Source organism: Cucurbita pepo, chromosome LG05 (assembly GCF_002806865.2).
Source record: "Cucurbita pepo subsp. pepo cultivar mu-cu-16 chromosome LG05, ASM280686v2, whole genome shotgun sequence".
Taxonomy (NCBI): Eukaryota; Viridiplantae; Streptophyta; class Magnoliopsida; order Cucurbitales; family Cucurbitaceae; genus Cucurbita; species Cucurbita pepo.
The window spans coordinates 899,112-921,492 of record NC_036642.1 but is presented as its reverse complement, the minus strand read 5'-3'; the positions used below and the strand labels follow the sequence as shown (position 1 = coordinate 921,492).

Sequence of the window (22,381 nt, the reverse complement as noted above, 5' to 3'; positions counted from 1 at the left end):
TTAAGAAATATATATCATTAATGAATTAATTAGAAAATGAAAGCAAAAAAATAATTTTTGTAGTCATAAATGTTGGTTGATAACTAAATACACTGAATTTAGTTTTTGTTCTAAAAATAGTGTGGTGGATGTTAATTAGGAACTATAAGTAAACTTATTAATCCAATGGATTTGGTTTAATGTCTAAATCACCCTAACCCCAATGGCAATTTTCACGAGAAAGAAATTTGAACATTAAATTGATTGGTAATATAAAGTTGAGAGGATGGAAGATTTTTAAAATCAAACCATTCATTTTCTTAATTAATTCTCTAAATCTTTCTTTAATTATATACAGATTAACTTATATATTGAGTCCTAATATTTGTGATTCCCCAATTCTTTCACCTGCCATTTACCATTTGCCATTTGCCATTTGCCATTAGCCATATGCCAATTCAAATTTGTCCCAATCTTCACCACATCCAAAGAACACCAAAGAACACCAAAGAACACCAAAGATACCAAATAAATAAATTAAAGCTCTACTCATGCGTCCCATTGAATTAGTTATTAATGCAAGGATCCCAATTGGGGATTTATGAAATTGATAGAAATAAAAGGTAAAATACAGATGGTTTGGTGAATAAAATAAGAATTAAAGATACTTAAACTGATGAACATGTTAATTAGTATAGAATAAGAATAAGAAAATGAAAATATATTCCGATTATGGTTTTGAAGGGTTCCGGGGAGTTAAGGGCGGAAGCAGCAGGAAAGAGAGTGTGAGAATATAATTAATGATGCAAAATAAAGTAATGCGTGGTTGAAAATATTGTGTTAAATGGGGAAATAAAAATAAAATAAAATAAGAATATGCGATAAGACCGAAGCAAACACGAAAATGAAACCCAATTTATAAAGGAAAGAAGGAGAAGAGTTCCTTGCACCCAACGCATCTTTTCCTTTTGCTTCAGCTTCGGACCTTTTTGCCTCGCTTTAGACTTTTTGCAGATAAGAACGACTTCTCTCTCTCTCTCTCTCTCTCTCTCTCTCTCTCTCTCTCTCCCTCTTAAAAACTCCTCTTCTTTCCAATTGAGAGCCCGTTTACCCTTTTCTCCCTCTCTCGCCGCCCCAATCTCTTCTTCTTTCTACACATTACACTCTGCTACTTCCTCATTTTCAAGCTGGCTATCGAGAATCAGGAAGCTACTGTTCGAGAAATCAAGCCTAAGAGCAGAAGAATCATGGTAGAATTTCTCTGGGTTTTTTTAATTCTTTGTGTTTTGAGTTATGGGCATTCTGTTTTCTAGTGTTTTCCCCAATCTGGGTTTGTTTGTGTTTCAATGGTGGATTCTGATTTTGGGGTTTGTTTGTTTGTTTGTTTGTTTTGTGGAACAGGGCGCTGGAGGACCTGAGGATGAAGATAATAGATGGCCGCCATGGCTGAAACCTCTGCTTCGAGAAAGATTCTTTGTTCAATGCAAGTTCCATGCCGATTCCCACAAGAGTGAATGTAATATGTATTGTTTGGATTGCATGAATGGCGCACTATGTTCTCTCTGTCTCGCTTATCACAAAGACCATCGCGCTATTCAGGTTCGATTTATTTCCCTTTCATTTTTGGTAATTTTTCATTTCAAGGAAAAAACTCGTGGGGGATTTTCCCTTTCATCACGGGTTTCATCAAATGCACTATTTCTAAATCAAATTCTGGCACAAACCCATTACTAACCAATCGAAATCACTGACAGGGTTGCTCTGTTTTTTCCATTCTGATTCTATTTGCCACAGATTAGAAGGTCCTCGTACCACGATGTCATAAGGGTATCGGAGATTCAGAAAGTCCTCGACATTACCGGCGTCCAAACCTACATTATTAACAGCGCCAGAGTCGTATTCTTGAATGAACGCCCTCAGCCTAGGCCCGGCAAAGGCGTCACCAACACCTGTGAAGTCTGCGAACGCAGCCTCCTCGATTCTTTCCGATTCTGCTCTCTTGGCTGCAAGGTAACTCCACCTAAAATTTCTCATCAATGCCATTCATGAGTTCTTCAATAAATTGAATTGTGGGGATTTTCTGTGCTGTTTTAGATTGTGGGAACATCGAAGAATTTCGAGAAGAAACCGCGAGTGATGGGGGGGTCGGATTCAGAGGATTCGTGTTACAGCAGTAGCAGCCAAGGAAGAGCGATGAACAAAAACAAGAACAAAGTGGTGCAGAGCTTCACGCCGTCAACGCCACCCCGAACTTTGGTCAGTTACAGAACGGCGAAACGACGAAAAGGGATTCCACATAGAGCTCCAATGAGTGGACTCATGATCGAATATTGAAAAAAAGAAAATCATCATCAAACCCTTTTTTATTTAAAAGAACATCACTGCATCCTGTACTTCCCTAATTTGAACACCGAGATGATGCTCTACTCATATAATGTAGTTTTCGATTGGGCTCGCTGAATCTGTTGCTGTTCGTCGTGGTCGGAGGAGAGGCCGTGGAAATAAGTAAAAGGTGAGGGACTTGATTGCAGAAGGGGAAAAAGATTGTGAGTTGTGTTCTATAGAAGTAGAAGATAATTATGAAAATAGGAAGGACGGTGCTGATTAGAAGTTTAGTTATACTTGAGTTTTGGGTTTACTATAGATGTGAATATTGTTTTTTTTTTTATTTATAAATTTTAATGTTTTTATTTTATTATTTTACCTTCCTCCTTGGGTTGTAACTTAGGAATGATGTTTATACAAGGAATGAAATAAAATTAATAAATAGACTTTATATATATATATATCCATATTTTATTATATTTTCTCCCAAATTAAATTTAATTCAGATGGTAAAAAGAATTCAGTTATTTTCCGTTTCGTAGGAACAGTGCAAGGGTTATTTTCATTTTCACAGCAGCCGGTGGCGGGCGGTTGTGTGGGGGTGTTTTGTCCTGACGTCCACGTGCCGTTATATAAGTGGTTGGCGAAAAAGGTAAGCGACTGGATTTCCCGGGAGTGTAAAAAGTGAGTCAGCCGCCCACAAAATTGAAAGGTGTTTTTTATTTTATTTTATTTTAAACAAAAGGCGGTTCCTTAGCCGAAAGGGTTTCCCATTCTAATCATGCGTGTACCGGAGCCCACGTGTGGATTTAACAACCGTTGGATGTTATCCTCATCGGAGTCCCGATGAAGTGGAAGCAGTAAGAACGGTGTGTGTGTTAAGCCTGCGACAGCTCCATAATTCGGTTCGGTAATATTTAATGTTTAATAATTAATATATATTTTTTTTTTTACCATGTGGCGTTCCAATTTAAAAGATTGATTTTGACTGAAAAATTGGGGGTCCTCATAATGCGTGCGCGGATCACGACTTTTACGTGGGGATTCAGTTGCTTTACACGTGAGTTCCCACGTGTTGTGATTTTTGATGTTTTAAGGTGAAGATTAAGGTGAAGATTAAGTTTAATGGTGTTTAATTAGTGGTAATCAAGAGAGAGAATGAGATTAGGGAGGAGGAGTGGACACGTATGAAGGTGGACACGTGGTAGATGTTGTGATGAGAAGAGGGGGAGTTAAGTGGAGAGAAAGAGGGCACGTGTCGTGGAAGTGTGTAGGAATTTTGGAGGAAGTGTCAGGATGTGAGTTACACGTGTGAGAAACATATGTGGAAGATGAGTGGGTGCATGATGCGCGTAGGCCTATGGGCGTGATGTGGGGCTTCCACCACCGTGGAGATTCTCTTTACATATTGGGTGGAAATTTAGGAAAGGAAAGAAAATGGGAATTGAAATAAAAGAAATTAAAAATAAAATAAAATAAAAGGCGGAGGAAAGGAGGGTTTGGGGAAACCTCCTTGCATGCATAGCGGCCACTAACGTTCCAAATTGAAAGGCATGGTGTGGTAAGGGATGATGTCATGAGTTTATGGTTGAGTTTGATATTAAACAAAACACAGGCGCACCAGTTTCCATGATTCATACACCATATTGGCCCCCACGCCCAGGCTTTCCCTTTCAAATTAGTGACAATCCCAACTCGTTATATGGCCCATTTTGATTGGTCGGTCATGTATCTGGTCACCAACATTTACCTGCTCCTCCTCGCACAAAAAAACAAAAAAGAATTGGGATATTTGATGTACTTGAGAGAATGAAAGTGTTTAAATAATAATAAAGAAAAAGAAAGAAAAGGAGAGTTTATTAAGCTTACAACACGTAATGTATTGTACCCTACTGTTGGTCTGATGTTTACTAGAACATGAAGATAAGGTGGAAAGTGTCGTTTATGACTCGAGTGTATTCTCCCCATCCCTTTCTCTTTCATTTCATTTTCACACACTCTTACCCCATTTTTGGGCTTCTTCTACAACTCAACTTATTTAACATTAAGGATTGGCCCATCTTTATTTTATAAAACTATGGGTTCGCTTCTCATACCGAGTCTTCAACATCCGGGGCTTAATTAGGCACTCATGATTACCATTAATGTCTAGCCACCAACAAGATTTTGTGGTATTTTGTCTCTTTGTAACAACTAAAGTCTACGGCTAGTACATGTTGTTCGTCAAGGTCCGTTTTGTATCGCCGTTAGCTTTACGGTTTTTAAAATATGTTTGCTAAAGATGGAGAGGTTTTGACATCATTTGAGGGAATGTTTTATTCCCCTCTCCAACCGGTACGAGACTTCACTATACATCCTTGTAAGTAAGGCTTCCACGCATTTGTTAGGGAGTAGGGGTCTAATATCATTCCTGTCATATCACTCGATATATGGCTCTAGTACCCTTCTTAACCCAAACCCGCCACTAGCATATATTGCATGCTTTAACTTGTTACGTATCGCCATTAGCCTCGTGGTTTTAAAACGTGTCTACTAGAGAGACGTTTTCACACCCTTATAAGGAATGTTTCGTCTCCCTCTAATCAATGTGGGATAAGCAGACAATATCTTATAGCAGTAGACTTGAGTTGTTACAAATGGTATCAGAGCGGAATACCGGACAGTGTGCCAGCGAGGACGCTGGCCTTGAAGGGTGGTGAATTGTGAGATCCAATACCGGTTGGAGAGGAGAGCGAAACATTTCTTATAAGGGTGTGAAAACCTATCCCTAACAGACACGTTTTAACAACTGTGAGACTTACAAAGATACGTGTCAACAATATCTATTAGCAAGGACGTTGAAACCTTTCCTTGGTGTATGGATTTTAAAAATCGTAAGGTTATTTAGCTTATTTCTTATGTTGTTCTTGTTTAGCAGTATATATTATTCAAGATTGGACTAATAAGTATTAAAATTGTTATTAATTATCAAAGAATAGTTCATAACGCCAGACGTGGAACCATGCCAGAACTAGGACGCTACACAACCAAAACTGCTGCTCCCTGACCTCATCGTTGCTGGGCGTCGCACGAATTGGGGTTTGCTGTTGGGAAAATGAGAGAGACAGAGATGCTAGAAAAATGCGGACTCATCGCACCAATTGCGCCCCTGCAACTCAAGTTGTCACTTGTCGGTGTGCCATCGAGCAGTGAGTGCCTGCGTCCTTCGCTACCATTGAAGAATACAATCATCGCCGCTGGTCCCATAGCTAAACAGAGATCGCATGGAGGAGGAGAAATAGGTCGGTGTCTACGCTGGTGGCTGCATGATCGCTCGTCACTAGAAACAACATGTTTCACCTCGGGGTGCGTGCGCTTCTCAATAATATTGTCACCATTTTTCAAAAGTAAGCATCAGCTTTCGGTGCCCCTTCCTGAAATCATGTCCTTCTTTTCCCCAAATTTCAACCCCAATCAATAAATACACAAGGCCCCAAAACTCCACTTCTTTTAATATATTCATTAATTCAAATATCCTTGTTTGGATCAAACAAACATCGTAGACCAACACAAACCCTAATAACAATAATAGTAATAATTCAGACATAGCCTTGGCTTTCACGGCCCTGCTTGTATTTGTCAAACAGCTTCTCTGTTTTCGCATTTTTAAACGCACAACAAGCAATCAAATACACAGAAATGAGAGCAACCAGCGCCAAGAGCAGCACAATATCAGCCTTCCTCCATTGATTCTTCAAGCTCTCCAGCAACCCTGCCTTGCAAGAGTCGCACCCGTAACACAGCTGGGTCTGGTCGTTGTTCCACTTCAAGCAGTCCATGTCGGCTGCATTGTTTATCGGCATTATCCAGTATGTTGGGTTCACAAATGTGTACCCACACAGCGTCGGCGGCTTGCAGCATCCTGACTTAAAAAAACAAAAACAAACAAAAAAATTAATCAAAACTTTTCTTACATAATTAGTATATCATGAAACAGATACCTGGAGAGGAGAAATAGGAGCGTTAAAGAAATCTTGAGCCATACGAAAGCTCTGATTCAACTGCCCACATGTACTAGAAGAACTCAAGCAGCTCCGAATCAAATCCCATTTAAACGAGCTTTCAACTCTGTGCCTCAAAAACCCAGAAAAGTCATCCAGATGATACTCCAAGTAAGCCCGGTTGGGCTCCAGATGCCCAGACCCTCTAATGGTGACCATGTAAATAAAACCCACCAAGCAAGCCAGAAGCACAATGAGGACCAGCATGGCGATGAGGTAAACAATCAGCAGCCAGCTGATGCGCCAGAAGGCTCCGATGAAGCCGGCGACGGCAACAATAAGGACAATGACGCCGAAAAAGATGATAGGCCATTGGAGGATTTGGACGCAGGCATTGTCTTGTTGGGTGGCCAGCCATATTCCGGCGCCGATGATGGGGACGGAGAGGAGCATGGCTATGAAATTTATAGCTCCGATTACTGTTTTGGTGAGTGCCATTTCTGGGAGGCTGTTGTTTTGTGGGAGTAAGGAAGAACAGGTCTCGTCTTTTGTTATTTGAACCAGAGAGACAATCTCATGGCTACCCCAAACTATATTCAAACCAGGCTCAAGCCCACATAAACCTAGCCCAGGCCCAAGACCAAGCCCACTATATTCCAACGAAGTCATATGCTTCGTTTGGGATGGTGGTAGAGCGATGATATGGTGTGTCACAATCTTTGGGCCTTTTGGATTCAGACTGAAAGAAAGGAAACTGTTTTACCAAGATTGGCGGCCGAAACGATGGAGCATTAAGTTAGCGGAAGATGAAGATGAACAAATTTGAGTGCTTTTTGTTTGGTGGGTATTTATGAATGAATGCTTGGAAATTGGAAGGAGTCCCATGAAAATTCCTCCATGAAACTAAGCTTCAGCCATACCAGAAAGCATTTATTACTTTAATAAATTCCCCCACCAGCATCATCGCCTTAGTCAACAAGCTGTTTTTCCCAAAAGCAAGCCGCAGAAAAAGAAAAAGATGATGAAGTACAACAACAAAAAGAAAAGGAGGGATCCTTAAGACTACAACCCATTTGCATTATCATCCATCCCTTCTTCATTTACACTAAGTGCCCAATTTTGTGTTCTGCGTTTTTGTTTCCATCAGTGTTTGTGAGCTGCTCAATTGGGGTACGATCTTCAGGTAATGTCATGTTTTTAGTTTTTGCTTTGTTTCTATCTGACAACTGTTTGATAAAATGCCGCACCCAACAATTTGGAGCTTCCAGGGAAGCGTGTGATCCTTGTGTTGTGTGAATTGTTTAATTAAATCGCCCATTTCTTTGGAAATCTCACCCGTTCATTTCTTGAAGAAGCGGACATTTGGGGCATTGATTGTGTTAGTTTTTCCTTAAATTCTCTTAGAACAGTGATGGGATCTTATGGCACCCCAAAAACTTGGATACCATATATGAGCAACAAAGATTGCTCTCAAGGGTTCTGTAGTGTATATTGTCCCCAGTGGTGTTACATCATGTTTTCACCTCCACCTCCCTTAGAGTTTCCAGATGATGATTCAGGCCCAAATTTTTCACCTCTTGTGATTGCAATTATTGGAATTCTGGCTAGTGCTTTTCTTCTTATAACCTATTACACCATCATTTCAAAGTATTATGGCAACACGAGCCGCTTGTCTAGGACTCAAGATCATGACCCAAATCAGGAGTTTGAAGATACTCACAACCCAACACTCCACGAGCCGTGGCATGTCGCCACTACTGGCTTGGATGAAGCACTGATCAAGTGCATTACGGTTTGCAAGTACAAGAGAGGAGATGGGTTGGTTGAAGGCTCTGATTGCTCTGTTTGCCTCAGTGAGTTTCAAGAAGATGAGAGCCTTAGGTTGTTGCCTAAATGCAGCCACGCTTTTCATCTTCAATGTATTGATACTTGGCTCAAATCACACTCCAATTGCCCGTTGTGTCGTGCAAACATCGTCTCTGTCACTGCTTCTTCTCCACTTCAACTGCCTGCAACCACTGGAAACCCCACAACTAATGAGGCCATTCCAGAGACCTCTCAGGCAAATAACCATGAGGCTGTTTCACAGGAACCTGGAAGAAGTTTTGGCAATGACAATGCTAAGAACTCAGTTCGCGCTTTCAGCGACCTTGGAAATTTGGTGAAAAGAGATACTGTCATTGAGCTTAGAGATGGAAGATTGCAGCAAATTAGAAGGTCCATTTCAATGGATCATTGCAGCCAAAACCATATCATTATCGCAGATGAGTTTGGAGGCATTGATGAAGCAGGAAGCTCAGGTGATGTTGGATCATCCAAACATTCAATGGGAGAAGACAGCAAGTCAAATCATAGAAAAAGAATCTTACATTGTGTGATGAGTCCTGTCTCAATGAAGAGATCGTTCTCAAGTGGAAGATTTTCTCTCACGAAACATGGAAGAGAACACAGAGGACTTGCCCCTGTCTGACATTAACAACAGAGAGAAAACCGTGAACATACACCATAGGCTTCGTTTAGCTGCTTTCAATCCTTTCCCTTAATGGTTAGTTATGGGTTTTTGTGAGGATCATCAATGGTTTTTGCTTTGTCGTTCAATTGTCACAATTGTGTCTTTCTTTCATCATTGCTTCTTGTATAAAGACACTATGAGATCCTGTGAGCAAATTTTGACTTTGGCCGTTTTGGGCAGCTGGTTTTGCAAGGTGACGAGAGAGAAGCAGTAATATCTAAGGAGAAGACAGTGGAATTAATGAGATACAGACTGATGTGTATAAAGAAACAAAACATATAGCAGAAAGGATGATGACGAGATGAAAGTGTGGAATAATAAGAACAAAATTATGCATCGAATGGCACAATTTAAATAAACCCTTTTAGCTGCTCCACCTTTTTCTCTGTTCAACGCTAAAAAGTATGAATGTCACTTCTTTTTCCAATAATTGTTTCACTGTGCTTCCATTATCACAGAGAAAGATAAGACTGCTCTCATGACTCTCATCATCACCTTGAAAACAACATCCGTAATCTCTTTGAGATTTTAAAATATCAATCCCCTTGGGCTACTCTGCTAGTTGTTATCTAACATAGTTTGTAGCTCGCTCACTCGGTGTAGCGACTCGATAGGTTGGGTTACTTGGGTTGAAGTCTCAATCTAAACCTAACTCAAAAGTTTTGAAAAAAAACGCAATACCATAAGAGATTATGCTAGAGCTATTGATAGATAGATGGTTATATAAGATATTAAAAGTGACCCATTGTAATATGTCATTGTCTTACCCACCAACCTAATGCATTATTTCATAACCTAATGACTAGACGGCGTAACCCATAGCACATGACTTTGTACGCTCTAAACCATCCCAATCATCGATAGTGAATTAGGAAGGACTATCGTAGGTCATGCATTGTCACTTTAATAATCTACGTCTATATTTTACCTTAACTTCGAATAAATCTGTGACACCCCAAGTTCACAATGAGCAGATATTGTCCTATTTCAGCTTTTTCTTTTGATGGGTAAAGAATGTTTCGTTCTCTTCTCCAACCGACGTGGAATCTCACACTCCACCTCCTTTCGGGACCCAACATCTTCGTTGACACTCGTTCTACTCTCCAACTGACGTGGAATCTCTAATTCTCAACTCAATATATTGGCATTGTGTGGGTGAGGACGAAGGAGATGAACACAACCCTCCCTCCAAAAAAAGAATCCTGTAACTAACTTGGATGGTGATGAAAAGTTGAGGAGGAAGAAGCAAAGGAAGAGAGGTGAATCCAAGCCAATCCCTTTGACAACTTTTTCTTCTCATCTGTCCCTCTCTCCCTTTTGTGTGGTCTCCAAAGAAAAGGAAACTAAAGCAAACAAGACAAACCCTTGATAGCTACAAAACAATATATTAATTTACAAATCACACCAAACCAACCCACATGCACACTCACACACACACACACACACACACACACAGAACTTGGCATTTTAATGGATGATTCCCATTCAAATCTCACAGCTTAACTGTTTACATTTAACACAAAACCCCTTCTTCCTCAATTATTCTAACCATTTCATGTGCTGCCGCTGCTATGTCATCCACTGATCTCAATTGGCACCCTTCTTCCACCTGCATTTCCACAGTTTCATGCATATCATCATTAAATTTCATTGCCCATTTCATCAAAACTGACATATATATATATATACCTTAAGGCTAATAGAGTAAAGAACCAATGGATGAAAGTCCGTGACATTAAGATGAAGAATAGTGAGACGAAGAGCCTGCAAGCCAGCAATGAGCTTCAACAGCTGTCTATGTGTTCTTATTGAAAGGATTCTAAGATTCGCATGAGTTTCAATCAAAGTGACTTCAATGTCAGCTGAAGAAGCCTTGGATTTGGCTGAGTACTGAGAGCTGTTACTATCTGAAAACAACTTCCTTCTCACTGAATCTTCATTCTTATAATTCTCTTGCTTTTCTTCTATTTCTTGGTGCAAAATTTGCAGCTTCTTGGCTTCAAGAGTTGATAGAACATGCTCCAATTCCTTCACGAACTCCACTGCTCCTCCTACTATGGATGCTTGGTCACCCTTCATACAACCAACACACATTATTATCAACTATCATGATTTTAGGAGAAGACCTCAATTTCTAGCTCTAATTGTAAATGGGTCTATTCAAAAAGGGAGGAAAAATTGAACCTTTCACATAAAATGAAATAATTGAACCACCAATTGGCATAATTGAGATTAATAGGGTAAATATGAACAAAAGTAGTAGCTTTTTTTCTTTTTTCTATTTTCACAAAGCTTTACCAACATTATTAAAAAAATTAGAATGGTTATGAACTTGAAGACATAATTATGAACATTAATTTAAATCTCATGCATTAATTGAGGAGAAGTTATTAAATTAAGAGAACAAACCCTTTGAACATAGGATTCAGGCATGAGGGAACGCAACACTGAGAGATGCTCACTCATCAGCTTACGCCGGTTCCTTTCAACAGCAATGTGTGTCATTCTTTGTGTTTCAGCTTCTTCTTTGTTCTTACAAGCTTTTGGTTTTCTCTTTCTTTTCTTCTTCCCTTGCTGCAACCCGACCGCTCCCCAGTTGCTGCTTTCCGCCTCGTTCGGGTGGCGTTTTCTCGCCAAATTGGGTTTCGGCCGGTGTTCCAACGTGCCATGTTGGTGGTGATCTTGATGCTTCAAACCCTTTTCGTCGGAGAAAAAAGTAGTCTCCGACGAGTCGCAGACGCCGTGGGAAGTGTTCGGCGTCGGAGAGATAGCGTCGTAGATGATTAAGTTGAACAAGTCATTGGAGGAAAGAGCATCAATACTCATGTTTTGAAGCTCCAAGGTTGTTGTTTGGTTGGGGTGTGTAGATATAATGAAATTGAGAGAAGGCTAAAATTTTCAAAATGGTTTTAAAAGGAAAGAGATATATAGAGTTTCACGTGAGAAGGCACAGAATTAGATCGCTAATTATAACATTTTATGGGTTAAATTTGAATTATTTTAAAGTATAGGGACGAAATTTATAATTTAGCATAGTTTTTCTATAGATACCATCATAGAAAGTGCCAAAAATTGGAGCAGATTATACAGAGGAGAGAAAGAGATGGAAGGGTGAGGGGGACCAAACAATCCAAATACAAACATGCATAGGGACAACTGACCTAAGCTGTGTTTCAGACATTATCTTAAACTTCATTTTTCAAACCTTAATATCAAATGTTTCGATTTTTAATGTTATGTTCAATCGTATCGACGAGCGATTCTTTACCACCTTATATAAATCATATTCATCGTGAAAAAATGTTTCAAAAATATTTATAGATTTCGAGATTGAAATTAACATAAATGGGATGAAATTAACATTTGCAATGGTTTAAAAACTATATTATATAGTTGGAAGAAATGATGATAGATACAAAATCATTAAATGATGAGTAGCAGAGAGAATGAGAATAAAAAAGGGAGGAGAGAGAGAGAGAGAGTATATTAGGGTAGAGAGAGAAAGTGGATTAAAAATAAAGTTAAGATTTTTGAAGGAGAAGTTGAAAGTGTGGTCCAATGTGTCAGACCTCTGTACCCTAATCCATGTGACCACCTGCTTTTCACAAAGTCAATCTCACCCCATCCTATTTTAATTCCATTTTTTATTATTATTTTTTTTTCCTTTTCAATATATATTTCCGATTTTTTACCGAAAAAATTAATTTTCCTCCATAAATTTAAAATTATATAATTTATTAAAACTAATAATTATAAATATTAACATGTCATTATAATCAAGAATTTTTACTAATTAAATAGTTTTTTTTTTATTGAAAAAAGAAAATAGGAGGGTAGTTATTTTATCATGGTATAATTTTGTTTGTTTTTGTATAAGAAAAAAAGATAAGGAAACAAAAATAAATGAGAAAAGACATGGAAGAATGAGAGGAAGTTTTGTAATATAGTGGGAAATAAAAATAATAATTGAAATAAGAGGTTGACAATTTTTTTCATGTTATGGGAAATGGGACCCACATCAACTTTCCTTTCTAAAATTTGCGCACTTTTTTCATTTTTCATTTTTTTTTTCCTTCTTTGTTCCTCAATATATAAGTCCCAAAAATTTGGGCTAATGGTTGGCTTGCTACCGGATTGGGCTTGGTTTATGGTCCTATCATTGCTACCCGATCGGGCTTAATTTATGGGCCTAACATTGCTACCGGATTGGGCTTGGTTTATGGTCCTATCATTGCTACCGGATTGGGCTTGGTTTATGGGCCTAACATTGCTACCGGATTGGGCTTGGTTTCTGGGCCTATCATTGCTACCGGATCGGGCTTAATTTATGGCCTAACATTGCTACCGGATTGGGCTTGGTTTATGGTCCTATCATTGCTACCGATTGGGCTTGGTTTATGGGCTTGCTACCGGATTGGGCCTGGTTTATGGTCCTATCATTGCTACCGATTGGGCTTGGTTTATGGGCTTGCTACCGGATTGGGCCTGGTTTATGGTCCTATCATTGCTACCGGATTGGGCTTGGTTATGGTTTATGGGCTTATCTAAGGTGTGACGGTTAAAAAAGTATGACAGTGATTCATAATTTGGAGGAACTACTGCAATTGTTTACACTTTTTACATTACTTTGTATTGGATAAAGCCATTTTCATTACGGGCAAGTAAACCAGCAGCCCTGTATGTAATTCTCAACGAGTATTCTGCTTTTTTTTTTTTTTTTTTTTTTTTTTTTTTTTTTTTTTTTTTTTTTTTTTTTTTTTTTTTTTTTTTTTTTTTTTNAGAAGTAGAGAACCTAAACAAAAAAACAACAATCTAGAAGTAGAAAGGGATCAAAACTCAACTAATCAAGCTGAACATGCCGGCTTCTGCAAGTTATTCCGATCACCCCTTCCACAGAGCTCTGAAAACCCACCGCCATTGCTAGGGTTCCTCGCCAACTCCTTAAATGTCACGCAACTCCCCGTCCAATTATGCCCTCTTAGGATCTTAACCTTCACGTGCTCCGGTAATATCAACTTATGCCGACTTTCTCCTTCTCTTTTCGCCTTCACAATCGAATGCCCTGTCGAATGCGATCTCGAGAATTTCTTCCTACTCTCTTCCTTCTCCACCTCCTCTGTTTCAATCCTCTGTTTTCCCTTGTTCGAACAAGACCCCTCGTTGTCATCGGCATCGGAATCGGCATCGGCATCGGCGTCCTCATCAATGTCAATACTAATAGCATCTTCAATTGACTCACGGTGGGAAGTTCGTGGTGGATCAGAGGTCTTATCAGCAGAATTCCTCCGTAAATCGGAGTCGAGATTTCTCCTGCAAACAGGGCAGGTCTTGTGGGATTCGAGCCAGAGATCAATGCACTCCTGATGGAAAACATGGTAGCAAACAGTGAGAAGGCGAAGGAAGCTCTCGTCGTTGAATTCGAGAAGGCAAATGGCGCATTCTAATCCCACATTGTCACTGCGAAATTCCTTGATTTTGGAATATGGGAAAGTGGGAAAGGAGTTGATGAGAAGTGGGTCGAGGCCAGTAGGGGCGGCAGGGGAATCGGTGGAAGGGTGGAGAAGGTTGCCGGAGGTGGAGCGGCGGACGTTGCGGGAATGGATGAAGGAGTCCACAACGCAGCGGCAGCAGTAGATGGAGAAGAAGCCGACGAAGAGGAAGGCAACGAGGATGAGTGTGAGGACAATGGTGACAGGAGGACTGGCGTGATCTTGTGAGGGGAAAGGAATGCGAGTCAAATCGGTGGACATTGGCCGGAAAAGGACCTGAAGGAGAGGAATGTCCGGAAGTAGAACAAGAAAAGGAATGGGATTTAAGAAGGAAACTCACATTGGTTGGTTGATTCGCCTTGATATAACTGGTTCTTGTTTGTGTGGTTTAAGGTATTGGTTGGCTTTGTTTGGCCAACACTCTCCCTTCTCAATCCTCCTTTTGTGGGTTTTGTTCTATTTTTGTGGGGAATCAAACCTCTTCTCTGCAAGTCCTTATGCATCAAACCAAATGTAATTTAGAGTTGGGTTTCAAACCAATAACTTATATCTTAATGCAGCAGCAACAACAGAGAATAACAAGTTTCAAAACATAAATAACAATCTAAAGGAACAACAAATGATGGGACGAAGATACAAACTACGAACGATAACTATTACAAGAATGTTGCTACCTACGACTCATTATACAAAAAGGGACTCATTATACAAAAAGGGAACAACGTAACGGTCCAACGACCAATACAACGCTAGGGGATCCTCAATGATCACAATGTCGGTGTATAAAAATTGCTGCCTGCCTCATGTGAAGAACTAACTCATATTCCCATTACAATAAGGTTAAAGACTTTCCCAGAAAACAGAAGAATCACTCAATGATGATCCGGGAAGGTGGTGACAATCATACATTTTCCCTTTTCTTTGAATGAGAAGGATTACATATAGTAACAACAGAAATAAAGACACTACTAACAGATAAAGACCATATGCCTCAAATTTTGATGATCGGAAGTGCAGTGGGTTGGAAATGAGAATAAGTAAAGAACCGATCAAAACTCGACCTGAACAAACAGAATCTTCATCTGCCAACTTATGAGAGACAAAGTCCATTATGATGTTTGTTAACCATGGAACTTAAAGTTCTCGTTATTCACGTTCGGTGATTGCTTGGATAATATTATTCGTTGTCGTCGATCCAGTCACCATATATCCTACTGATTTTATCGGGCCCCTTCCATTTCTGATGAGTTCTCTGCCCTGACCTTTGAATTACAATGGTTGACCTCTGAGATGGAATCACGACATGATAAACGTCTGAATGAGGAACTGAAGGAACAGAAGCAACCACCGTGTCGCCAGGAGCTTTCGGTAATACTCCCTGCTTCTGGTCAGGAGGAGCAGATGAAGAGTCTCTAGTTTCTGTCTCCATAAGCCCACCACCATAACGGTGCAATTCTGTGGTTAATTCGAAGTATTAAGTCTAAAACCACTAAAACTAAAGAACTCTAGACACTACTACATGCTTCTGTTTTTCAATCTACTCGATTAACTGACTCGACCTATATGACTATATCAAAGTTCAGATAAATGACGATTACTCGGAGAAACAAAGCATGAAAAATCATAAAAAAAGAATTGAAGCTTAGTTAGATATCTTTGCAATCAATTGATTTTGGAGTCTTGAAAGTGGAAACAAAAAACAGAATAATGCATGCCATATCGCAATGGAGAGTAAATGGAATAGACTTAAAATCTAAGCATGCTGGTTTCCACACCCTTATAAGGAAAGGAATGTTTCGTTCTCCGATGTGGGATCTCAAAATCTACCCCATGAGGCACAGCGTCTCGCTGGCACACCGCCCGGTGTCTTGACTCTAATACCATTTGTAACAACCTAAGCCTATTGCTAGTAGATATTGTTCTTTTTGGGCTCTCTCTTAAAGTTTTAAAACACGTCTACTAGAGAGAGGTTTCTATACCCTTAATGCTTCATTCCCCTCTCCAACCGATGTGGGATCTCATAATGAAACCATTGTTCTTTAAAGTTAAAACAAAAGTCAAGCGAGATTGAGCAGATGTATCCTATGGGGCATGGTAAGAGAACTTTCTATTAAAACGCTTAACCCAGGGGTTCTTAGAGTGCTGACAGATTAAGCGATTGAACAGATAATGGAAACTATACAAACAATCATTGAGAGAAGAAAGAGACATAATCCTTATTTATAGTGCAGGCCCATATACAGCAATTTCATTAACAAAGGAATGAGAAAACATACCAGCAGCACCATGAGCAAAATGACATTTGTTTCCAAATGGACAATATCCCGTCAACTCCCACTTGTTACATATCCTTGTTTTCCAATTCGAAGGCTTAGTGTTTGATCCATTTCCTGATCCGCCACCACTGTAGCCACCAGGACCCAGGCTTATTGCCACACTCTCTCGATTCTTCGACTGCTCGTCGTGAAGAAATGTACAACCATCCCCATATGGACACCCCTCCTCGGTGTAAAACTTCTTGCAATGTCGTCCTTTATATGACCTCTGCGACTCGGAACCAAAATTTGATGTCCCAAGTGAAGGTATCTGAAATTCCTCCCTTGGCTCTAAAAATACCGCCTTTTCTTCCTCATGGGCGGCCACAATTTCCTGCTAACAATACTCAATGCAATGAGGAACTCATGATACTCAATTCATCCAATTCTGTGTACAAAAGGAAGCATAAATACCAATGTATAGCAGTAATTAAATGGCTGAACTCTAAGCTAAGGAACGAACTACGAACTACACTACCCAACAAGAAATTTCAGCTATCAAGCTAACAATTAAACAGAGAACATAACAAAGATTAAATATTAACTAAGAACCAAACCTAATACCTGCCAATTCGGTGGTGGCCGCCTAAGCTCCTCAATGCTATGAGCGAAATTGCAATTGGTGATGTAAGGGCAGGTTCCAGCGCGGAATTTGCAGCAGAGTTTGGTCTTGAAGAACATTTTACCTATCGCTTTTGATCGATTCGAGGACGTAACATCCTGGGAGCTTCTCGATTTCTTATTTGGGGGTTCGCTGCCGGACCGGCTTTGGGATTGCCTTTGATCATAACTCGAATTCGAGGGCGTATCGACACACCCATCAACGCCATTGTTCCAAGCTCTGTATTCGTCTTCGGTGGCCCAAACTTCGCCAGGCCAATTCTCGCTGCTCGTCCCGGGAATCACATGGACTACGTTTCCCCCATTATAATCCATTCCAAACAATTTCACTCACCACGAAAAAAACCCAGAAATTCTTACCTCCAGAGAGCTACAAAATCATCAAAGTGCCACGCAGAAAACCCTAATTGAAAAAACATGGGCACTGAATCAAACAAAAGCTACAGTTTTTCCAGCTTCTAGGAAATGGGTTTCTTTAAACTCGACAGAACATCAGCTCGTGAAAGTCGAAGAGCTCAAAAACGACTCATTACAGAATGGAAGAAGTTTGTGGAGAAATGAGAATAGAAAGTAAAAAACAGATCGAAGAGAAGTGGAAGAGAAAGTTAGTAGGAAGATCGGACAGATCTAAGAGCATCATGAATATTACAAAAGGGAAAAATAAGAACAAGCGAGCGGAAAACAAGGCTCGTGGGGTTCAAAGGTCGAAGGAAATATAGATAGAGTAGAAGAAGAGGTTAGATTTGGACCGCGCGATAAAAATGCTGAGATAACTTGAAAGACAAATATCAGGAAACGACAGCCCGAGGAGATTCCGAAAGGAATAAATTTCAGAGGGGTTTCAATAGATAATTTTGTAAATGAAACTAACTTCTAATCTGTGTTTTTTTCTTTCCTTTTCAAATGTCACTCAAATTTTCTGCCTGGCCAAGTTAATAATCCCTAATATTTGTGATTTCAAAAGAAAAATAATCCCAGAACGAACTCAGGTCCATACAAAAGTCTTGGCAAGGTTGGGCCCAAATAAAGAAGCTACTAGGTCAAGAGACTCGAAAGCTTGCCTCAGCTTGGGTCGAATCCATGAGTCGATGAGCCCAGATCTGGCTTTCTCCTACCCTTATCAAAAGAGAAAGAAAATTGTGGGTCAACTCTCGCGTAAATAGATTACAAAAACGTTATTCAAAATAATTCAATCTCCACTCTCGACTATAAGTGTACTTCTTTGACATGAGCATTAACGCATGTGGGACAAGCACCAATCCAGTGTGCAGTTTTTTCTGGTATCAATAGAATAATTAAAATGTTTTTTTTATAGAAAAAATCTAATATGAGGAGCGAAGACAGTAAAACTGCATGAAAGTTTAGCAATTTATTCATAATCTTCATTATGCCATGTCAACTACCTATTAACTTGATAGAAAATTGAAGAATAAATTCAAATTTAAGTGCAAGGAATTAGAATTATGTTTAAAAGGAAAAAGAAAAAAAGAAGTGATATTAAGTAAATATTACATTTCAATAAAAATGATGGGTAAGGGATAAAAAGCTTAGAACCAACTAAGCAATGAAAAGCTTAGAACTAACAATATCTTTGCATTGTTTTGAAAGACAAAGTGCTAACTTAGAGTTATTATTATAAAACTGCTAATATATCTGCAAAAATGTCTTCACCTCGACCAATACATTCCATGGAGAAGAAAATTGGAGGAGATGGTTTAGTTGCCCTCATACTTTGGATCAGCCATCACATAGTGAAATGCTATTACCAATACAAATATAAAGATCCCCAGGAAATTTGCAAAGAAGCCCAGATCTCGATCGTCAAACATCTGTAACACATTTAGTTTTCACATTAACAACAATTCTTCATGCAAATATATATATAAACACAAAGAATATCATCTTGAGATAAAGCCCAGATCAAATTTGTATTCAAATTGACCTTTGACGATGAAACTATCAACAGAAAAGAAAAAAAAGAAAAACTCATGTAAAAACTAGCAGATTTCCAATCGATCTCTCAACACCAAACCCATAAACTAAAATTCACAAACATATGGAATGAGTTTTAACTCAAGGAAACTCAATCAACCATATCATATCTGCAGAAACAATCTCTAGTTTTTTCATTCCACTGAAAGATCTATGATGCTGCATAGAAAGAACAACAACTTCAGACTTCATCATGATGCAGATTGCAATAAGCAATCATTTTTTCAGCAGCAAAAAGAAGAATCCCAAATCTAAGAAATGAAGACATATTTCAAAGAAACTACACTAAAATCCAATCAATCCAGCACTAAACTCGCTTCACATTATAATTTTACTAAAAAAACAGCATTCATGTTTGTGGAGTACTCAAGGTGTTATATAACCAGAACGGATCTACTCCAGACTTCACCAGAGTCATCAAACTAATTCAGAACTTCGCGTTCCATCAAATAAAATCATCAGAACATAAAACTCTTTAAAGAGAACCATAACATGAAAGTTGAAAATCAATAGCATAAATCTAAGTAACCAGTAACAAATTGTGGTGATTACGACCCACATTAACCGCATTATCCTATGTATACGAAAAGAGCATATAGCGCGCAGAATCAAATCACTCAGGAGAGTCTCCGAAATTGAAATACCAAAAATTGGCTGACTAAAATGCAAATCTAAATAACCGATCGGCGTTGCTAAACAGTCAATGGTGTTGCCGATTGGGATACCAATTAAGAAAATGCAGGAAATAATAACAGACAGACAAATCTCAGGGCTTGTTTCTGAATTCTGAAGGGAAATTACGAAGTTAATCTCTGTAGATCTTGATGATTTCAACAAAATTATACAATCAAGATCGATTAATCAATTGGGCATCATATTAATGAAGATAACAGAGAAAGAATTGAATTACTCTGAGGAAAATCGTTGAGTTGGCGACTGCGGAGAAAGAAGATGAGAACTGCGACAGAGAGAGCGTCGTGCGATCAGCGACTTGGAGAGGCGGGAACTACTTCGGGTTCGGGCGAAAACTACTGAAGAAAGACCGGTAACTACAGGCCCATATAGTCTCAGGGGCCCTTTTGAAAATACTAATATCTTGGGGGCCATTTATTTATTTCTATACAATATTTTTATATATAAACAATTCTAAAAGCAAAGCAAAGGACCAAAAGATTTAAACGTCTCATGACACGTGGAAAAGAGTTTCATTTTCGTAAAAGAAAATGAAGCACATTTTGCAAAAATTGTTTTTCAAAGAAAAATAAAATAAGGAACCGGCTCCCCGGAGTTCCCTGTTCGTTAGCAATTCACGTGCACGTTCATACACGTGTCACAATCTCTTACGCTCTCAACTTCAAATCCAACCATTAATAATCCCCTATATAAATGCATTCGCGATTCATTAGAAAAGAAAAAAAAAAAAAAAGAAAACAACTGTTCCATTTCACATCCTTCGCAAACTTGCAGCTATGAAATCGGCTCTCCTCAGAACTGTCTCCATTCCCGTCATCTGGCCGTCCGGCACCGCTTCGTCATCCTTCTCCAATTACAGACCGTTGCATGGAGTTTTCACCGGCCACAAGAGTTCCGTTTCGTCTCCAAAGATCTCTCTGCATTTTGAGATGAATAATCCTAGAGGAAGGAATTCGAGTGGTATACGAAGGGCGTCATCGGAGAGCGACATCTCTCGATCGCTGCATGAGGTTTCGAATCCGTATGATCAATTTGGAGGAGTCGGATCTCGATCTCGGACTCGATCCTCTCATTCTGAAATACCAGAGGAGGAGTTTTTGAACCAGGATGAATTTGACAGTGATTCGATGGAGGACGACTCTGGATGTTTGGATAACGGAATCGGCTGCAGTGATGGCGCTGAATTTTTTACAGATATGTTTTATGACGGAAGTAATGACCGTAATAAGATCGGAGCGTACTACGAAGAGTTGCTGAAGTTGAACCCTAACGACGCTCTGTTACTGAGAAACTACGGAAAATTCTTACATGAGGTAATTGAACATTCGAATTGTCAATTTGAAAGTCTCTTTCAATCTGAAATCGAATGAAATCGGCTCTTGCATTTTACTTTGTTTGATTTGATTTGATTTGATCCATCGTGTAAAGGTGGAGAAAGATCATGTGAGATCAGAGGAATGCTACAGCAGAGCAATATTGGCGAATCCAAGCGACGGAGAGTTGTTGGCTTTGTATGGAAAACTGGTGTGGGAGTCTCACAAAGACAAGCAAAGAGCTGAATATTACTTCGACCGCGCCGTGCGTGCCTCCCCTAACGACTGGTAACTTCCGATCTCTGAATCTAGCAATGTAGCCCTAAATTGTCCGAATTCAATGGCTCTGGTTCTGAATGATTCAGTTTGTGTGTGTAGTTTGGTGATTGGTTATTACGCCTATTTCTTGTGGCAAATTGAAGATGATGAAGAACAAGAGGCGGCGGAGGTATGGCCGGCGGCTATGGTAGCGGCGTTTTAATTGATCAAATGGATTGGGAGACGACAGTTTTGGCAAAATAGGAGAGGAAGAGGCAAGAAAGAAGTGCATGCGATTCCTGAATGGGCATTTGAAGAGGGAACAAAGATTAGCATCCGGGTGCTCTCAATATCTTATTTTATATTTATATTTAAATCACTTTTACCTTTTTTTCTTTTTTTCTTTTTTTCTTTTTTTTCCGTTCCGTAAAAAGTGTAAATTAGACTCTCGGGAAGTGTATTCGATGTCCCAATAATAAGAATAACTGAAAAGTTCTTTTTATTATATTTATTTTGTTCCAAAATTGCAACAACTCTCCTCAATCTCACTTTGGGCTCTCTTTTTGGGCTCTTTTTGGGCTTTCACTTCAAGTTTTTAAAATTAAGAGAGAGTAAGGAATAAAACCCTTTGGAGAGTTTTAGGGAAGAGAGAAGTTTCTAGATTTACACTACCCAACAAAATTCACAATTTAATTGGATATTATTTTATATATTTTAATTATAGATTTAAAAAATGAATTTGTTGTAGGAAAATTAAAGAAAATATATACAAGAAAAGCCGGACAAACTGACGACAAGAGAAGCTTCCATCTATAGGGGAATCATAGAAACAAAGTTTCTTAGTTGCTTTCATATGGGCACTCCAAACATTAGATTCTCAAAATGTCTCAATATAACAATATAT

At 39.2% G+C, this 22,381-nt stretch overlaps 8 protein-coding genes across 11 annotated transcripts; 3 read left to right on the top strand and 5 right to left on the bottom strand.

Annotated features, from left to right (window-relative positions):
* The first annotated feature begins 926 nt into the window (after positions 1-926).
* On the top strand, positions 927-2,757 carry LOC111794550. The gene is made up of 4 exons (XM_023676583.1): positions 927-1,229; positions 1,381-1,578; positions 1,774-1,989; positions 2,074-2,757. Exons 1-4 carry the CDS (start codon positions 1,227-1,229, stop codon positions 2,311-2,313), a joined length of 657 nt encoding a protein of 218 aa, XP_023532351.1. The 5' UTR covers positions 927-1,226; the 3' UTR covers positions 2,314-2,757.
* A 3,008-nt stretch (positions 2,758-5,765) lies between these two features.
* Positions 5,766-7,066, bottom strand: LOC111795466 (protein TORNADO 2-like). The gene is made up of 2 exons (XM_023677910.1): positions 6,285-7,066; positions 5,766-6,209 (listed from the first exon to the last, which is right to left on the bottom strand). The coding sequence occupies exons 1-2, from the start codon at positions 6,951-6,953 to the stop codon at positions 5,883-5,885; spliced, it is 996 nt and encodes a 331-aa protein (XP_023533678.1). The 5' UTR covers positions 6,954-7,066; the 3' UTR covers positions 5,766-5,882.
* Positions 7,067-7,102: 36 nt separating this feature from the next.
* Positions 7,103-9,219, top strand: LOC111795465 (E3 ubiquitin-protein ligase Os04g0590900-like). Its single transcript, XM_023677909.1, has one exon. It carries the CDS (start codon positions 7,696-7,698, stop codon positions 8,752-8,754), a length of 1,059 nt encoding a protein of 352 aa, XP_023533677.1. The 5' UTR covers positions 7,103-7,695; the 3' UTR covers positions 8,755-9,219.
* A 921-nt stretch (positions 9,220-10,140) lies between these two features.
* Positions 10,141-11,758, bottom strand: LOC111795467 (transcription factor bHLH71-like). Its single transcript, XM_023677911.1, has 3 exons — positions 11,206-11,758; positions 10,486-10,869; positions 10,141-10,405 (listed from the first exon to the last, which is right to left on the bottom strand). Exons 1-3 carry the CDS (start codon positions 11,620-11,622, stop codon positions 10,310-10,312), a joined length of 897 nt encoding a protein of 298 aa, XP_023533679.1. The 5' UTR covers positions 11,623-11,758; the 3' UTR covers positions 10,141-10,309.
* Positions 11,759-13,588: 1,830 nt separating this feature from the next.
* On the bottom strand, positions 13,589-14,752 carry LOC111795639 (RING-H2 finger protein ATL29-like). The gene has a single exon (XM_023678179.1). The coding sequence runs from the start codon at positions 14,544-14,546 to the stop codon at positions 13,641-13,643; it is 906 nt and encodes a 301-aa protein (XP_023533947.1). The 5' UTR covers positions 14,547-14,752; the 3' UTR covers positions 13,589-13,640.
* Positions 14,753-14,896: 144 nt separating this feature from the next.
* LOC111795638 (zinc finger CCCH domain-containing protein 12-like) lies at positions 14,897-18,002 on the bottom strand. Of its 3 annotated transcripts, none has more exons than XM_023678178.1 (3): positions 17,165-18,002; positions 16,562-16,937; positions 14,897-15,704 (listed from the first exon to the last, which is right to left on the bottom strand). In XM_023678178.1, the coding sequence occupies exons 1-3, from the start codon at positions 17,534-17,536 to the stop codon at positions 15,463-15,465; spliced, it is 990 nt and encodes a 329-aa protein (XP_023533946.1). In that variant the 5' UTR covers positions 17,537-18,002; the 3' UTR covers positions 14,897-15,462. The 3 variants fall into 3 exon arrangements, with proteins under 3 accessions (XP_023533946.1, XP_023533944.1, XP_023533945.1); XM_023678176.1 differs by having other exon boundaries at positions 14,897-15,740; positions 17,165-17,985; XM_023678177.1 differs by having other exon boundaries at positions 14,897-15,740; positions 16,562-16,934; positions 17,165-17,981.
* Positions 18,003-18,251: 249 nt separating this feature from the next.
* LOC111795640 (dolichyl-diphosphooligosaccharide--protein glycosyltransferase subunit 4A) lies at positions 18,252-19,050 on the bottom strand. 2 transcript variants are annotated; one of them, XM_023678180.1, is made up of 2 exons: positions 18,893-19,050; positions 18,252-18,337 (listed from the first exon to the last, which is right to left on the bottom strand). In XM_023678180.1, the coding sequence occupies exon 1, from the start codon at positions 19,048-19,050 to the stop codon at positions 18,937-18,939; it is 114 nt and encodes a 37-aa protein (XP_023533948.1). In that variant the 3' UTR covers positions 18,252-18,337; positions 18,893-18,936. The 2 variants fall into 2 exon arrangements, with proteins under 2 accessions (XP_023533948.1, XP_023533949.1); XM_023678181.1 differs by having other exon boundaries at positions 18,283-18,332.
* A 1,615-nt stretch (positions 19,051-20,665) lies between these two features.
* Positions 20,666-21,942, top strand: LOC111794359. Its single transcript, XM_023676320.1, has 3 exons — positions 20,666-21,219; positions 21,335-21,507; positions 21,598-21,942. The coding sequence occupies exons 1-3, from the start codon at positions 20,683-20,685 to the stop codon at positions 21,698-21,700; spliced, it is 813 nt and encodes a 270-aa protein (XP_023532088.1). The 5' UTR covers positions 20,666-20,682; the 3' UTR covers positions 21,701-21,942.
* The last annotated feature ends 439 nt before the right edge of the window (positions 21,943-22,381 follow it).

Bases quoted from the DNA above. Each gene is read 5' to 3' on its own strand.
- LOC111795465 (XM_023677909.1), top strand. From the start codon at position 7,696: ATGGGATCTTATGGCACCCCAAAAACTTGGATACCATATATGAGCAAC.
- LOC111795640 (XM_023678180.1), bottom strand. From the start codon at position 19,050: ATGTTTGACGATCGAGATCTGGGCTTCTTTGCAAATTTCCTGGGGATC.
- LOC111794550 (XM_023676583.1), top strand. The intron at 1,579-1,773 runs GTTCGATTTATT...TATTTGCCACAG, and splicing joins AAGACCATCGCGCTATTCAG to ATTAGAAGGTCCTCGTACCA. The intron at 1,990-2,073 runs GTAACTCCACCT...GTGCTGTTTTAG, and splicing joins TCTGCTCTCTTGGCTGCAAG to ATTGTGGGAACATCGAAGAA.
- LOC111795638 (XM_023678176.1), bottom strand. From the start codon at position 17,536: ATGGATTATAATGGGGGAAACGTAGTCCATGTGATTCCCGGGACGAGC. The intron at 16,938-17,164 runs GTATTAGGTTTG...GAGTATTGTTAG, and splicing joins GGCCACCACCGAATTGGCAG to CAGGAAATTGTGGCCGCCCA. The intron at 15,741-16,561 runs GTATGTTTTCTC...AATTAACCACAG, and splicing joins TTTTGCTCATGGTGCTGCTG to AATTGCACCGTTATGGTGGT.
- LOC111794359 (XM_023676320.1), top strand. From the start codon at position 20,683: ATGAAATCGGCTCTCCTCAGAACTGTCTCCATTCCCGTCATCTGGCCG. The intron at 21,220-21,334 runs GTAATTGAACAT...CATCGTGTAAAG, and splicing joins ACGGAAAATTCTTACATGAG to GTGGAGAAAGATCATGTGAG. The intron at 21,508-21,597 runs GTAACTTCCGAT...TTGTGTGTGTAG, and splicing joins CGTGCCTCCCCTAACGACTG to TTTGGTGATTGGTTATTACG.
- LOC111795639 (XM_023678179.1), bottom strand. From the start codon at position 14,546: ATGTCCACCGATTTGACTCGCATTCCTTTCCCCTCACAAGATCACGCC.
- LOC111795467 (XM_023677911.1), bottom strand. From the start codon at position 11,622: ATGAGTATTGATGCTCTTTCCTCCAATGACTTGTTCAACTTAATCATC. The intron at 10,870-11,205 runs GTTTGTTCTCTT...GGTTGTATGAAG, and splicing joins CTGAATCCTATGTTCAAAGG to GGTGACCAAGCATCCATAGT. The intron at 10,406-10,485 runs GTATATATATAT...GTGGAAATGCAG, and splicing joins TTTACTCTATTAGCCTTAAG to GTGGAAGAAGGGTGCCAATT.
- LOC111795466 (XM_023677910.1), bottom strand. From the start codon at position 6,953: ATGACTTCGTTGGAATATAGTGGGCTTGGTCTTGGGCCTGGGCTAGGT. The intron at 6,210-6,284 runs GTATCTGTTTCA...TGTTTTTTTAAG, and splicing joins CTCCTATTTCTCCTCTCCAG to TCAGGATGCTGCAAGCCGCC.